General features: G+C 40.5%; 1 protein-coding gene across 3 annotated transcripts; it reads left to right on the top strand.

Moving 5' to 3' along the window:
• Positions 1–550: 550 nt before the first annotated feature.
• atp5f1c (ATP synthase F1 subunit gamma) lies at positions 551–5,517 on the top strand. Of its 3 annotated transcripts, XM_004569983.5 has the most exons (10): positions 551–674; positions 1,199–1,233; positions 2,008–2,139; positions 2,226–2,433; positions 3,093–3,236; positions 3,320–3,384; positions 3,463–3,618; positions 4,786–4,882; positions 5,181–5,207; positions 5,389–5,517. In XM_004569983.5, exons 1-9 carry the CDS (start codon positions 634–636, stop codon positions 5,185–5,187), a joined length of 885 nt encoding a protein of 294 aa, XP_004570040.3. In that variant the 5' UTR covers positions 551–633; the 3' UTR covers positions 5,188–5,207; positions 5,389–5,517. The 3 variants fall into 3 exon arrangements, with proteins under 3 accessions (XP_004570040.3, XP_004570042.3, XP_004570041.3); XM_004569984.6 differs by lacking the exon at positions 5,181–5,207 and having other exon boundaries at positions 552–674; XM_004569985.5 differs by lacking the exons at positions 5,181–5,207; positions 5,389–5,517 and having other exon boundaries at positions 4,786–4,886.
• The last annotated feature ends 9,358 nt before the right edge of the window (positions 5,518–14,875 follow it).

The raw sequence follows: 14,875 nt of genomic DNA, 5'->3' as shown, positions 1-14,875 counted from the left end.
CTGCGTTTCATTTAATTGTCCTACAAGAAAAAACGAGTAAAAGATTATTTAAAAGTCTTTTCTTTTGCTAAATAAGAAGAAAAACTCGAAACAAACCAACAAAAAAAGAAAAAAGAAAAAAGATGTTTCTAGCTAATATAATAAAATCTTAATTATAGCCCAAGCAAATATTTTGTGGAATTCAATATTTTTCAGTAATTTATTTTTATTTAAACTACATGTAAAAGATAAACTACAAAAGGAAGATGTATGTATGGTTGTGTATGCTACATGGGAACAGATGACTCTTCAGGAGTACTTCATTAACGGTAAGAATTTTGACAGTAAGTCGAGAATTTTCTTTAATTTGTTTTTCCTGGGAAAAAGAGCAGAAGTCTTTTCAGCTGGTAAAAGGGGACATTTACATTTCGTGAGAGACTGTATTGTAAAAAAAAAGACGTTAAATAGCGTAAACACATGCTGGATAAATTACTGCGATAATGTACAATAATTGATTTAACTTTTGGAAAATTGTCGAAGGATGGAACAGATTAGCTTTATCTTGACGCGTGTCCGTGAAGGCATCAATTCGTCCATTTTGCTTTTGACTTGCGCCTGCGCAGTCCTGCGTGTCTGACCTTCATAGGACTAACCATGTTCGCCAGGAGCAGCGCTTTGGTGTTCTCCCCACAATGGTAAAGTGAATAATTTTCTTATACTTTCTCCGCTGCCTTAAATGCAGTATTTTATAAGTTTACTTCAAGTAGATATGCAGCGGGAGTAAGTGTGTGACGTGTAGACTGCACCGTTTGCAGTTATTGAATACAAGGGCGCGCTATCTTGCAGGCCGCGGCTAATGAATGACAGCGCTGCCAATGGACACGTTCAGCCAGCTAGCCGTTAATGCTAACTGAGCTGACGTTTTTCAATATGAGGGGAAAGGGGAAATATTATCAGTGCCCCTGGATGATTTATCTTACTGCATTATCTAACACAGCACAAGAACAGCTAGAGTGAACTGTCACAGCTTTCTCCGTGTAGTTAGCCACCAAGCTAAAGGATGAGGGCTCTCCTTCAGGATTAGCAAACAGCTAAATCTATATCAAAGGTTCATTTAACATGAGTCTGTGCTGTAAAGTGGTGTTTTTGCTGTTTAGGATGTATTTGGATATTGATGAAGCTTGTCGGTTAAGCTCACATACACCCTTTCTGTTCACAGGGGGCAGGTCAGGAACATGGCTACCTTGAAGGACAGTAAGTACTTTGTATACTACTCTGATAGAAACATAACACATCTCGGATACAAAATCTGAATGGTCTCACACAAAATCTTTAATATTCCCTTTAATAAAGCTGCAAACATTTACTGGGTGTCACTTGATACCAGAACAAAGCATAATATATATTCTTTTTTTATTAAGCTAATGCAAAGGCTAGCAGGCAGTCTCGGGTTATCTCAGTCCATCTATTTCAGCCCTGATATCTTAGCATTTGGTTAACTGCTGATATGAAGTACCCGTGACACGAGTGTTAAATTCATTAGCAGTATATATTATGTGTAATCAGTGTTTTGTTTTGTTTTTTAATTTTCCATAGCAAAATGGAAAAAGGAATAGACAAGTTAAATTTAATTAATATTAGCTCTTTAATTTGATTAATATTCTCATGAACATCAGTTCATGAGGATATTGCATAAATTCTAATTCAAGCTGAATATGAGTCTCTAATGGAGACATTTAACAACTGTTAAACCTAATTTGAACTTGTACTTGCATAGTACCTTTCTACCCTGTGCTGTGCTGTGATGAGAACATCAGAAAGTAGTGAATAATGAAAGAGGAAAAAGGGAAATTTAAAAAAAAAAAGACTAACAGCTGCTAAAGTGAATTACAATTATTTTGCTGAATTTTAGTTTTGTGAATAATAGAATTAAAGTGTTTTTGCAGGTTCGCCAATAATAAAGGGATGGATACCTCTTTTCTTAGTGTGTGAAATTGCATTCAGTTGTCATTTCTTTTCTCCCTCTAGTTACCATTCGGTTGAAATCCATCAAAAACATCCAGAAAATCACAAAGTCCATGAAAATGGTCGCCGCTGCCAAGTATGCTCGTGCTGAGAGGCAGCTGAAACCAGCACGTGTCTATGGCACCGGTTCTCTGGGTATGTACATCTCACTGTCACGTTGACTGAAGCTTAATATTGATTCCAATTCAGTTGATGATTGAAGGTTTTACTGCTTTCTTCAGCCCTGTATGAGAAGGCTGACATCAAAGCCCCGGAGGAGAAAGCCGCCAAGCACGTGATCATTGGTGTGACTTCCGACCGTGGGCTCTGTGGCGCCATCCACTCCGGTGTGGCAAAGACCATCAAGAGTGAGATCGCCAACCTAACCGGCGCTGGCAAGGAGGTGATGGTGATCAATGTGGGAGACAAGCTCAAGGCTCTGCTGCACAGGTGTGTTCAAGGTTTTCATCATTATATCATTTTATCAGTGTAATGATCATCATCTCACTGTGAAAGGATGTGAATGTAGTCTAGTGTTTGGCTTCACTCAGCAGGTATTTAGGGATATTTAGCTTTTTTCTTTTCTTTTTTTTTCTGTCCTTTATGCTATGTGAATATTGGTTATTTTATTCCATGGAAGGTGTATTAAAGTAATATTTAGGCTACCTCAATGTTTTGTTTTTAATTCCTTTTTTGGGGGGTTGAGGGTATAATTTTATCTCGCACAGGAGCTGTTTGTCTGCTGTTACTTTACTGGGTTGATTTGTATTATTGTGTGACCTTGATATTTTAATGTGTTAATTCATGCATTAAAACTCAAAGGTCACAGAAACAGAACTGCAGCTCCAGTTTTCTGTGAAATGTAATTCTGTTTTTTGCAGTGGAGTCTGGCTTTAAGAAGGCTGCTTCTTTCCTCTGAGCTTTGACTCTTGTCACATGCACAGTTATGACACAAAGTTAACGTAAACCTTCAAACTCTGGATTGGAGGCGTGTCTCCTTCCATCCATACTGTAGGACAGCTTTGATGGCAAGCTCAAGCTGAGGACTGAGGATCTAGTCTAAGACTGATTACTGAGCTCTGATCACGACGACTCTTGTTCTGCCTTAGAACTCATGGAAAACACATCATGTTGAACTGCAAGGAGATTGGCCGCAAGCCCCCCACCTTTGGTGACGCTTCAGTCATTGCCGCTGAGCTCCTCAACTCCGGATATGAGTTTGACCAGGGTTCAGTCATCTTCAATAGATTCAGGTACAAACAGGCTTTGAGGTTTCACTGTTTTCCTTCTGTTTTATTATCCAGATCAAAGCTAACCGACCCTCCCTGTCATGCAGGTCTGTTATCTCCTACAAGACGGACCAGAAGCCCATTTATTCCATAGACACAGTTGCTAACTCAGGTAGCACCAGTTGTTTTGTTAAATCCGTTTAACACGGAGCCATCAGAGATGTTGATCATCTCTCTTCTCCCTCAACAGAGAGCATGGGCATCTATGATGACATTGATGCTGATGTGTTAAGGAACTACCAGGAGTTCACTCTGGTCAACATCATCTACCTGGCCCTGAGAGAGTCGTCCACCAGCGAGCAGAGCGCCAGGATGACTGCTATGGACAGCGCCAGCAACAACGCCTGTAAGAATCTGAACTTCCTGCCAAACGTGCAGTCTTTTATTGTTTTCTTCTAGAAGTCAGAGTGCTGCTGATACTATTTCTCATTTTAAAAGATGCACTGATGTTAGAATATTTCTTTAACAGTTATCATCCAACAGCTATGTCGCCTTTGGAAACAACATCTAAATATATAAGCAGTAGCTAGCATAGCAGCTAATATGAGATGTTTCATAACACTGTCATGAGAAAGCTTAAGTGTTTAAAGACCGATAAGGTGGTCATAGCAGTTTATGGAAAGTTACTTATAGCATAAGTGCTGAGTATTTCTGGGTTTAGCATTTCAAATGGGTTTAATTCAAATTAACTTAAAATTATTGGGAAATAGCCTTCATTTACAGTATAACACCAGCATTATCTATAGATGCAAGTAATTAAAGATGCATAACAAAAAGGAACCCAAATAAAATGACAAATTGCATAAGAGGTTCGAAGGGAAATTAAAAATGGTTCATCCATGGTTCATCCAAGCTCAAGCAGGCTTGAGGGACTTCCTTGGTTGCTCTTCCAGTTTCAGCCTGCTAACAAGGGCACTTTTAGGTCTTTAGATTCATGTCATTGCTAAAGGAGTTGTTTTTGTCAAATCAATTAAGTTGACACCTCTTGGATCTTGGTAGACATTGAAATGGGGCATGTTATAGACAAATGTAAGCAGATTTGGTATGTTAATAATTATTAATGGTAACAGAATCCAAAGTCATGATGACTGGGTTTTTATCCCTCAGTTGTAAAAGGCTGATGGGGTATTATCGCAACCCTGCCGGGTGGGTGGGTGGATGGTATAGACACGAAAGTTTGTGAATACGATGACTCAAGAAGGAAGTCGCCTTAGATTTTAAAATTCTTGCATCTACATCAACTAAGGGGTGATGGCTTTTCAAATTGATACCATAGGTGCATCTAATAGGAGGCTGACGGGCAGCAGTGGTGGCTGCCAGTGTTTCTTCTTTAAAATGCTCTTAAAGGCTTCAAACAATGACGAATAGAAAACAAGTTGAGAGGAGTTGGAGGCGATGGGTTTCTATAACTGTAACGTGTTATGATTTAGTTTGTGCTGAGTCATGCTTTTAATCCTTCCACCATAAAGATTTAAATTTGACCGTGACTGATTTTTCTCTCCCTTCGCTTCAGCTGAGATGATTGACAAGCTGACCCTCACCTTCAACCGTACCAGACAGGCCGTCATTACCAAGGAGCTCATTGAGATCATCTCTGGAGCCGCTGCTTTGTAAGTTTTAACCACGTCTTCAATTTTCTCTCCCACTTTTCTATCTTCCTCCATCCATTTACAATTTTTCCTGTGACTCATCCCTTCATTATGATCCTCATTCACTCTAACTTCCCTTCACTCTTAACTTTCTGACCTCGGAAACCCCCCCCCCCCCCCCCCTTTTTTTTTTTTCTCCTCCCAAAAGATTCCCACTTAGCTATGCATGTCTTTAAATTCCCAAAAGCTGTCAGATTCTTTCATGACTAATTCTCCTCTCCGACCTAATCTACTCCTCCTCAACCTCTGCTGAACTCAGGAACTGAGGCTGGTCTTAACAGAGGAGGTAACAGTGGTAGACTGTAATGTAAAGAGCCCCACTGGGCTAGTGTAATGAAAACTAGCTGTGGAAGGGTCCTAAGTTCTAGTAAAGTAGACTAGAAATTTGACCGAGTAGTTTTCAGAGTTGTGGATTTCATTTTTAAATGTTTGAAACTTGTTCCTAACCTTTGCTTTTCTTTTTGCAGATAAACTGGTGGGATCTTCATTTCCATTATCTCTTCAAAGTACTTCAGACATGTTATTGTCCAGAGTCTAATGAACATTTGCGCTTGTATTTGTAAAATATATGGAGAAAATAAAGCTCTTACACAGAACGTCACCCTTTCATCACTTCCTGTATCTGTTTTTCCTCCAAATAAACTCTGATAGATGAGATGAATGTCGACGTGATACTCCAGTGAGATTTATTAAGTGGTTTTATAATGGCTTTGCTGTTTTCATGGAAATGCATTTGCTCAGTGGCTCCAGCTTGGCGTGCTTGTAATTCTTGAGATATTTCTGTACGAATATGCATTTGACCTCAATGCTTCTCTTATTATACCTTATCTTTATCAGCCATGATACGCTATATTGCCAAAAATCACTTGCATGGAAACTGGTGTATAAAAGGCAAGCAGCTAGACATGCAGACTACCACTAAATATTCCACAGTCAATTGTTAGTGAAAAGTGGAAGCAACTTGGCCATGAAGTGGTAGGACCCATAAAGCAGGGTCAGCAGATGCCAAGGCACATGGTGAACTCTGTGCACTAACTTTCTGCAGAAGCAATCGCTGCAGGCCTCCAGACTTCATGTGGCAATCACATTAGCTCAGAAGAACAGAGCTTCATGGAATGGGTTTCCATGACCAAGTAGCTGCATCCAAGCCTTGCATCACTAAGCGCAATGAAATCTGTTTGATGCCACCTCTGGACATGTTCTCTTAATGTTTTAGCATGCTAAGACATTTTGGACATTTTCATGCTCCTAACTTTGTGGGAACAGTTTGAGGTTGGACCCTTTCTGTTCCAACGTAACTGCAACAGTGCACAAAGCAGGTCCCTAAAGAAATGTATGGGTGAGTTTAGTGTCGAAGAGCTTGACTGGTCTGCACAGAGTCCCGACTTTAACTCGATACAACACCTTTTGGCTGAATTGTAGTGGAGACTGTGACCTCGGACTTCTCATCCAACATCACCGTCTGACCTCACAAATGTGTTTCTGGAAGAATGGTCAGAAATTCCCATAAACACTCCTAAACCTTCTGAAATGCCTTCCCAGAAGAGTTGAAGCTGTTATAACTTTAAATCGTGGGCAGACATTAAACCCTATCGATTAAGAATGGGATGTCAGTCATGTTCATAAGTGTGTGTGAAGGCAGATGAGCGAGTTAGTGTCTGAAAGAGTGTTTGAGGTGTTGAGTGGATTCATTCATTCCTCACTCCACTTCACAGTTTGGTGCTTTATGGGAACCAGGCTACGTTTAAAAAGTTGTTGCAACTGAGCTTTAATGAAACAAAGTAAATGTTAAGGGTATATTTCAGCTCTCAAAGCTGTCAGTCTGTCAGTGCCTTTAATTTTGCAGTTGATCAGTGAACATTACAGTTTTTTTTCTTCTTCGTACATGGTCAATAGTGCAAACTTTGCACTAACCAATAAAGTGTACTTATTTCACACAGTGATTTTGTTTGGTGGGCACTCTCATTTAAAAAAAATCTCAACAAACTAACAAAAGTATAAATGACAAACAAATGCCCCGACCTTATCATATGCATAGGTTATTGCTTAGATGGTCCTCAGCCTGTGGATAATCACAGTGTAAATTGGTCGCTTGCTGTTCCTTTAGAGACCACCAGGTGTTGCTCTGTGATCAGAAATGTGAGGTCTTCGAGCCCAACGCAACAACCTGCATTTACTTGTAAAGTGGTGCTTTTGTATGTGTAACAGCAAAATGACATGTAACACCTCCGGTTAGTTCTGCTTAATTAATCCACTGCATTCAGATTTAACCTGTGATGTGAGTCCAGCTGTGTAGGCTAGGTCTTCTGGTTTCTCATGTTAATGTGGGCTAAAGTTAGAGGGCAATAGCTTCTTCCAAATATAGACAGAAAACAGAAGACTCTTGTGGTTTACATTTATTGTTTATGGTTCTGTGGATGCCTGTGTGTGTGTGTGTGTGTGTGTGCTTATATGTCCTGCAGACCTTGTTTGTCTATTGTATTTGTGCTTGTTATTGTTTACTCCTGAGGGTAGCAGGGAGCGATTGCATCTGAACACTGAAATTACAGCGATGCCAGACTCTGATAATCGCAGTCAGAGAGCAGCAGCCTTCTCATCTCCCCCCTCACCGCTGAGGCCCAGTACTCCCACATTACATGGACGTGAGTGACGGTGGGTAAGGGGAACACTGGGAAGTGGGGTTTTTTTTGTGATTTTTTTTTTTTTTTTGCTGGGAAATGTGAGAGTTTTGGATAAATGCTCGATAGTGAAAACAGAGCAGACTGTGTGTGTCTTGTAAAAAAGTAAAAAAATAAATAAAAATTGTGTAGTTGAAAAGTCACTGCAGAAATAGGACGTCCACTATAAAGGGCTTACTGACAGAGATAGTGCACTGAGGTTTGTTTTCCTTTCCGGCAGCAAAGTGTGAAGCCTGAGAAGTTATCTCTGCAGAAATAATTTTCTTTTTTGTCTTGATGATTGCAAGGAAGAGAGTACATCTACCATAATGCAAGCCAAACACTGCGAGGTATTCGACATATCAGTCGTTGGAAGGCTTTAGTCAAAGTAAAAAGTAGGATGTCTTTAAGGTCTCAGTGCTGAGAATTCAAATGATGGAGAAAATGTGTGAAAGAATATTAACTTTAAATATATTACCTTACATGGACGACATGTCAAGCTGAAAAAAAAGTATTTTTTTTCCTCATGTTTTAAAGAGTTTTTTTCCCTTTCACACTATAAGTGTGAATGGCCTATGAATAGCCGTCTATACTTGTGTTAATTTCTGGCACTCACTATCTCATTGTTGTCAAAAGAAAGCTAATGATTTAATTAAAATCTGACACGGTTCCTGTTTTTGATTTTAATTTTTTTTCTTGCCTGCCAAATCGTCATTTATGCATTTTTTCATTTAATAAGATGATAACAATTGTAAGGCTTCTGTTACTTGAGCTCTGAGAATGTGGCCAAGCGTCGGGCTGTGGTGGCAGCGGCCATGTGTGGCCACTTGTTGGCTCAGTCCCTGTATTCAGTCTGTCATCTCCTACTTAGCTGGCTAATCTGTGTCTGATTTGTTCCCATTACTGCTGCGACAAGGTAACACGAGTAGACAGCAAAAATTCAGAATTTCCTAACTTGAAAATGTAGCAGTGCCTCGGTTTTTGGTCCCTCCTTGACACGAGCCAGGCGGGATTTAGTTAAGTTCAGGGTATTCTGATGAAAATCCCTCACTGCCACAGACTGTATATAAAAGATGACCATTAATGAAGTCATGTTCTGGATCCTCGAGCTCAGCTTTTTGGCTTTGAAGCTCTGTTTAGTGACTGAAAGAATGATGTTGCAGATACAACAGGTAGTAATAGGTTTCCTTTGGAGCATGGCTGGGCTCTCCCTTGGAGATAGGGTGAGGAGCTTGGCCATTTGAGGGGCACTCAGAGTAAAGCTGCTCCTCCTTCATATCAACCTGTTCATGTCAACCAGTTCAGATTCAGGCATCTGACTAGGACGCCTTCTGGAGGCCTCCTAGGTAAGGTTTTTCTGTCATGTCCTGCCGGGAGGAGGATGGGGCAGACCCCAGAAAGATTTTATCTCTCAGCTAGCTTTGGAATGACTGGATTTTTCCCTGGATGGGAATGGCAAGAGGGAAATCTGGGCTTCTCTGCTCAGGCAGTTGCCAAATAAGAGAAGGAGAATGGATGGATGGATGGTGTGTTGTATTAAATAAGATTTGAAAGTAGTGTTTGCACATTCTAAAAGTCTTCCTCAACATTCTTCTCACTTGATTTATTTTTTAAATGATTTTCTACTGACTTTATGAGCTCGTTTTTTGTTTTTTTTGGGGGGGGGGGGGGGGTGTCTTTTTTTTGCAAACAGATCAGTCGCTGCCTGCTGGACTTCAGAAAGAAGGCAAGAATCTATTCTTTCTAGATCTGGAGGATATGTCCATTGTCTACTTATTGCACAGGAAAACTAGGTGGACGTGGCTATGGTAAGTACACCCAGTCAACACTGAATCACGTTTTTGTGTTTATTTTATAGCTCAGGTCTTTGACAGGAATGACATATTTACAGTTCACATGTGCGGAAAAGGTGATGCCCAAAACAGCAAAAGTAAGACCCAAGCTACGGCAAATTTTGACACAAAAAATGCTGCCAATCACTAATAAACTCTAATGCTGGAGAACTTCTATCAAAGTACAAAACAACTTCCTGCACTTTCATTCTTCAGTTATTATTTTGCTTAATGAGGGAACTGGCAAAGTGAGTTAATAGGAGGCTGATTCGAGGCTGACGCCATAATGAAGAGGCTCAAGCATCAGTGAAGAAAAAAGAAAATGTGCGTGTCAGCACCTGCATGTATTTCAGCATTAAGGAGTGTGTAAAGGTGTGCGTGTGGAAATGAGTGAAGACATTTGAACATTGTGTTCAGGGGCCTTGCCGCGGCTCTGTATTAGCTTCACCTCGTTATCGTTATCGCCCTCCTCCATTGTGGCATGAGGGGCGGAAAATGATTAGAGGAACAGGTGACAATGGAAGCAGAGATTTCTGCCTTTACCCGGGGCAGTGCCACTGTCAGGTACAGCAGCATTACACTCAAAAGAAAAGAAGAGGGGCGCCGCACAAAAGAGCTCCTTTCTTAGTTTAAAACACTCATGTCTTCTTCAAGAGTGCAGAATGGCTGTTCTGTGGGAGCCAATTGACTTCCTCCATCCCTCCATCCTTCTCACAGGTAAGAGGGATGAGAGCTTTGAAAAGGAAAGACTTTCCACTCCTCCTCCTTTCTTCTTCACTCTCAACTTCTCTTATTATGATCGGAAAGGAAAAGTAAGAGAGATGAAGACAGGAAGCGAGGCTGTTTCCCACGACGTGTGTGTGTGTGTGAGCGACAGATTCTGATGTAGTAACGCCAGGGCATTATCTCATTCACCCCCCTTCTTATCTCAGTACGTTTTCCTCCTTCTTTTTCCCCCCTCTCCCCCCCAGCCTTACACAAAGCTATCTGCTCTGTGGACTTTTCTGACTATTTATGTCGGACAAGGTCAGGATCGTTTAAACCGCTCTGCCTCTCTCAGCCCCTGCAGATGAGATAGCGCAGGAAGGGAGGGAGAAGCGATCGATTCCTGCCGCCACGCAGATTTATTCCCTGTTCCTCCTCCTTCTACTCTCCCCATTCTCCCAATGGGATTCTGTACCAAAAGCCAGGAGGGAGGGTCACCACTGCTGCTTCTCCCGTCCCCAGCCTCATCAGTCTCTTTAACACCAGTGGCATTTAAAATACAGTAGCAGCCGTTAAACTGGCCACTTTTCTCCAGGTCCAAATGAGAGCCTTCCACCCATCAATCTGACTGGATCCGATTTCTGAGGGGGTGTGAATGGTGAGGGCTGTTGGGAGAGAGAGAGAAAGGAAGAGATTTAGACAGGGGAAGTGTCTGTGTGTATCATTCACAGGGGTGTTTTACAAATGAAATGGGGCACTTAGTCCTGTGTGGACGAGGAAACTGGATGCAAATAGTCAGAGGAGTTAGTGTGTGCTCGGGAATGCCGCTGAACATTTAGTTTTAATCAAGGGGTGGATTGCTGTAATTCCAAGCTGGCACATGTCAATCAAATAAGATGTTAAAGTTTCACTCCTAGACCTCAGACTTTAAATATCTCGGGATTCAATACATTTTTGGCATTGATGCAATTTTTTCTCTGTTTTAGTGCAACATATTAATTTTGATTGTTTTGATGGTGAGTTACCCAGTTATCAGCAGTTGAAATGTCTGTTTTTTCTTAGATATAATGGAACTAAGTTGAAGCTACAGTAAATGGTGCTCAGTGAAAGAAACAGAGTCACAGTGGAAGATTATACACAGTAGAAAAGATGGATGTGGGTTCTGCATCTGAAAAGTAAAACTAATGCAAGGCTGCCTTAAACCTGCATTCTTTTTAATAACCTGTGTTGACAAAAAAAGACTTCCAGTCTTTGGAGAAACCTCCCTCTGCCCTCTCCTCAGTAAACACTTTCCTGATGAGTTTATGATCCACATTTATAATGAACAAAATATTGAGTGCATTTTGTAAATTTTAGTCATTATAAGAGTCAGAAGGTGGGTTATCTGCCGATTACTGGTATGAATGTCTGAAAAAAACAATAAGAAACAGACTTCATGAGGGTGGCCCTGTGCCCGCTGACCAGCACTGTGGAGCCTGATTTACATTTACCATAGAATACCAGAATTGGCAGGTCCACCACTGGTGCCCTGTGCCTTTCACAGATGAGAGCAGGTTGACCCTGAGCACATATGATAGATGTGAAAGGGTCTGGAGAAGTCGTGGAGAATGTTATGCTTCCTCTAATATCATTCAGCATGACCGGTTTAGTGTTGGGTCAGTGATGGTCTGGGGAGGCACAAACCTCTACAGGCTGACTGCCATGAGGCGTTGGGATAAAATCCTTAGACCGCTTATCAGTTCCTACGCTGGTGAAGGTCCTTGGTTCCTCCTGGTGCTCGACATCGCCTGGCCTCTTGCAGGAATATGTGAAATATGCAGGCAGTGTCTGTATGATGAAAGAATTGACACTACTGATTGGCTAACCTGAACTAAATCTAATAAATCACTGCTGGGACATTATGTTTAGATCCCCTAGGAAACCATTCATTGTCTCATTAGGAACACAGTCCAACATCACCCAAGCCCGTGGGGGCTGTACAAACTGTTGAGTACCATTCTGAGTTGCTGCAATGAAATTCTGGCAAAATGGACTAGCTTGGCGCATAACTTTTTCACTTTAGTTTCAACTTTACTGGCTTTAGCCAATAGGTTACCTTTCCACCCTTTTGTCTACAAATGGTTAATTCTGGCTCCAAAGAAGCCACCTTGGCACAGGCGAAATGCTAACTTTGAGGCTCAAAATGTGCCACCCCCAAAAAGTCGATGTCATTGTGGGTTTTATATCCAGTCTATGGTGTTGATCACTCTTTTTTTCTTTCACTAAACTAGAGAAGCAGGCTAACATTATAGCTCAACGAAGAGGGTAAGTTACATCCTGCCATGGGTACACAAATGTTTTATTCTGCAGTTTATTTGGGTAGGTAGGTGGAATTTTACTAGACAGAAAAGTTCTAACATTAAAAAGATGCTGGCTTAGATTAATGCGCGATCTGGCCTTTAAAAAAAACAACAACAATGAAGAGATTAAATGGTTTAGCTCTAATTCATTCAAACATTTTGCAGAAACGTTAAAAGTTTTCATGCAAATGTTGGAAAAATTCCAATAATTGCAAGGATTACGTTTTCTTTTTATCTTGTTTGAGCAGAAACTGTCATAATCACTTACACCGCAGGACACAAAACTCTCCTTTGAAAGCCAGGATGACACCGATATCTAACAGTAAAACCTATTCACGAAACTGATCATATCATCTCATTAGATTCAGTTCATGTTGAGGTTTTCTCAAAGACAGCCAGCGTAGCGTGAAGCTATGTGTCGTCGGCTTTGTCTGAGCGAGCGTTTTGTTTGTGAGAACACTTACATATGTCTTCTACATTGTGGGTGTGTATGCGTGTGTGTGTCTGCCACTCATGTCTTGGGTTACTGTGTTTCTGGCTGTATGATAGATGGCTCAGCCCAGCCTCAGAGCCCCCAGCCTGAGCTGCCGGACAGCATGTCACTGCCAGTTTCCGCCAACTGTGTGTGCGTGCATGTGTGTTTGAATATGATGATGTCTACGATTCTGCGTGTGTGTCTGGCCAGTTCCGACCCCCTACTGCAACAGGATAGGTGGGTAAGGATGCCCTGGCAGTGTGTTTGAATCAGTGTGTGTGTAGTGTGAAATGCCCGAGGTCCACATCCTGCTGAGCGTGGCGGCCCCAGCCCTTTCCTGTCCAGACCACACGTCTAACCAAAACCCAATGTGTCCTTATGTGTATCTCAGTGTGTACCAGTCTGTGTGTGTGAGTGTGTTCAGTAAGCTCTTTATTTAGGGTCACAACTACAAAGGATTTCCTTATGACATAAATATTTAATCTGTGAATATGTGACGAATATGTGACGAATGTGTGACGAATGTGTGAAAAAGACATTTTCTTAAGCAAAACTACAACCAACAGTTCAAAACGCCCAATATATCCATTGACTATTTTATGAGGATGATTTAAAAATAAACATAGCTGGGTTAAATATTTGGACATAGACAATTTCTTTTATAACACTGGATAAGCACATTGTCATGATAGATGAATTCTTAAGTGTACAGATACTTTATACTCAGATTCAGCTAAAAGGAGCAAAGGTGGCTCAACAGGATTTAAAGGTAAATAAGTGAAATATTCTGTCTGCAGCGTTTGAGCTGGATTTCATTTGATGAAGACAAAAATATGAAAGGAAGATTCCTATAAAGTTGTCCCCCATATTGAATGTTATACAATAAATGGTCATGACTGGTTGGTATCTGGTTCCTGGAGGCTCAGAAAAAACTAACATTATTAGACAATAAAGCCAAAAATATATATTTAACAATGTAATCATGATGTAAATAATCTTTAATATGGGCCAATGTGATTGGATAGTTTTTTCCTTCTTTTTTTATGTATCCTTTAAGTTTTCTGAACTCTGTTGCTTTTATTTTGAAAGGGGGAAAGTGGTAGGTTAAAAGAAGAGGAAAGACAACAAGGTGAAAAAGTATCTTCTTAGATTTGGTCTCATTAGCACATGTGGCCTTATGTGGGTTGTGTATGTTTAGTGTAAGTGTGTAACCTGGCAAACCTGCTAGCACAGCACATGGTGCATTCCGGTGGTTGTGTTAATCTCATACTTGTGAAGGAAAGCAGTACTGTTAAAGTGTGTTTTGCAGGAAATGAAGCATATATAAGTTCAGTCATGCTTAAATTCAGTGAGTTAAAACTACATTTCACATGTGATTATATCCTGATTATTTTGCTATAAGAGCAACTGTGTGTACCCTCTTGATAATGTAAACTCTCATAGCAGAATTGCCATCTGGTCAGGATGTTAATGTGTGGTAATTTGTTGGTTTTGTTTACTTTCATTGGTGTTATCGTTTGATCTGATCATGTTATCGTTTGATCAGTGTGTTAAGCTTATTTTGTTGAACTATGATTAGAAATTCCACCATCACTCTGCTTCTCTAGCTTTTCATAACTGGCTTACTTCCCAGTGATGTAAATTAAAAAAAATGCCCATGTTTGAGTCACTATTATAACTTTTACATTTAGCAAATACAAACAAAGGAATTCATCCTATGTTATATAGTAGGAACATTTAGTTTTGCATTGTTGAAGCCTGATTCCTGGTTATTACAAATATAATATCACACATTTAATAAACTACCACACATTTCCAGGTAATCATGGCACTTCTTCGAGTTTACTTTTATATGTTATTCATATGGAATTAGATAGAAACAACATACTATTTACACTGTTTCCTTCAAACAAAAACCGCTGGGGGCATAAGCTATGATTAAGTCC

Source organism: Maylandia zebra, linkage group LG17, assembly GCF_041146795.1.
Source record: "Maylandia zebra isolate NMK-2024a linkage group LG17, Mzebra_GT3a, whole genome shotgun sequence".
Lineage (NCBI taxonomy): Eukaryota > Metazoa > Chordata > Actinopteri > Cichliformes > Cichlidae > Maylandia > Maylandia zebra.
The sequence above is the reverse complement of the archived record's forward strand: the minus strand, read 5'-3'. Positions and strand labels throughout refer to the sequence as shown.

Coding starts and splice junctions, on each gene's coding strand:
- atp5f1c (XM_004569983.5), top strand. CDS start 634: ATGTTCGCCAGGAGCAGCGCTTTGGTGTTCTCCCCACAATG. Junction 3,237..3,319: donor GTCATCTTCAATAGATTCAG/GTACAAACAGGC, acceptor CCTGTCATGCAG/GTCTGTTATCTCCTACAAGA. Junction 3,385..3,462: donor AGACACAGTTGCTAACTCAG/GTAGCACCAGTT, acceptor CTCCCTCAACAG/AGAGCATGGGCATCTATGAT.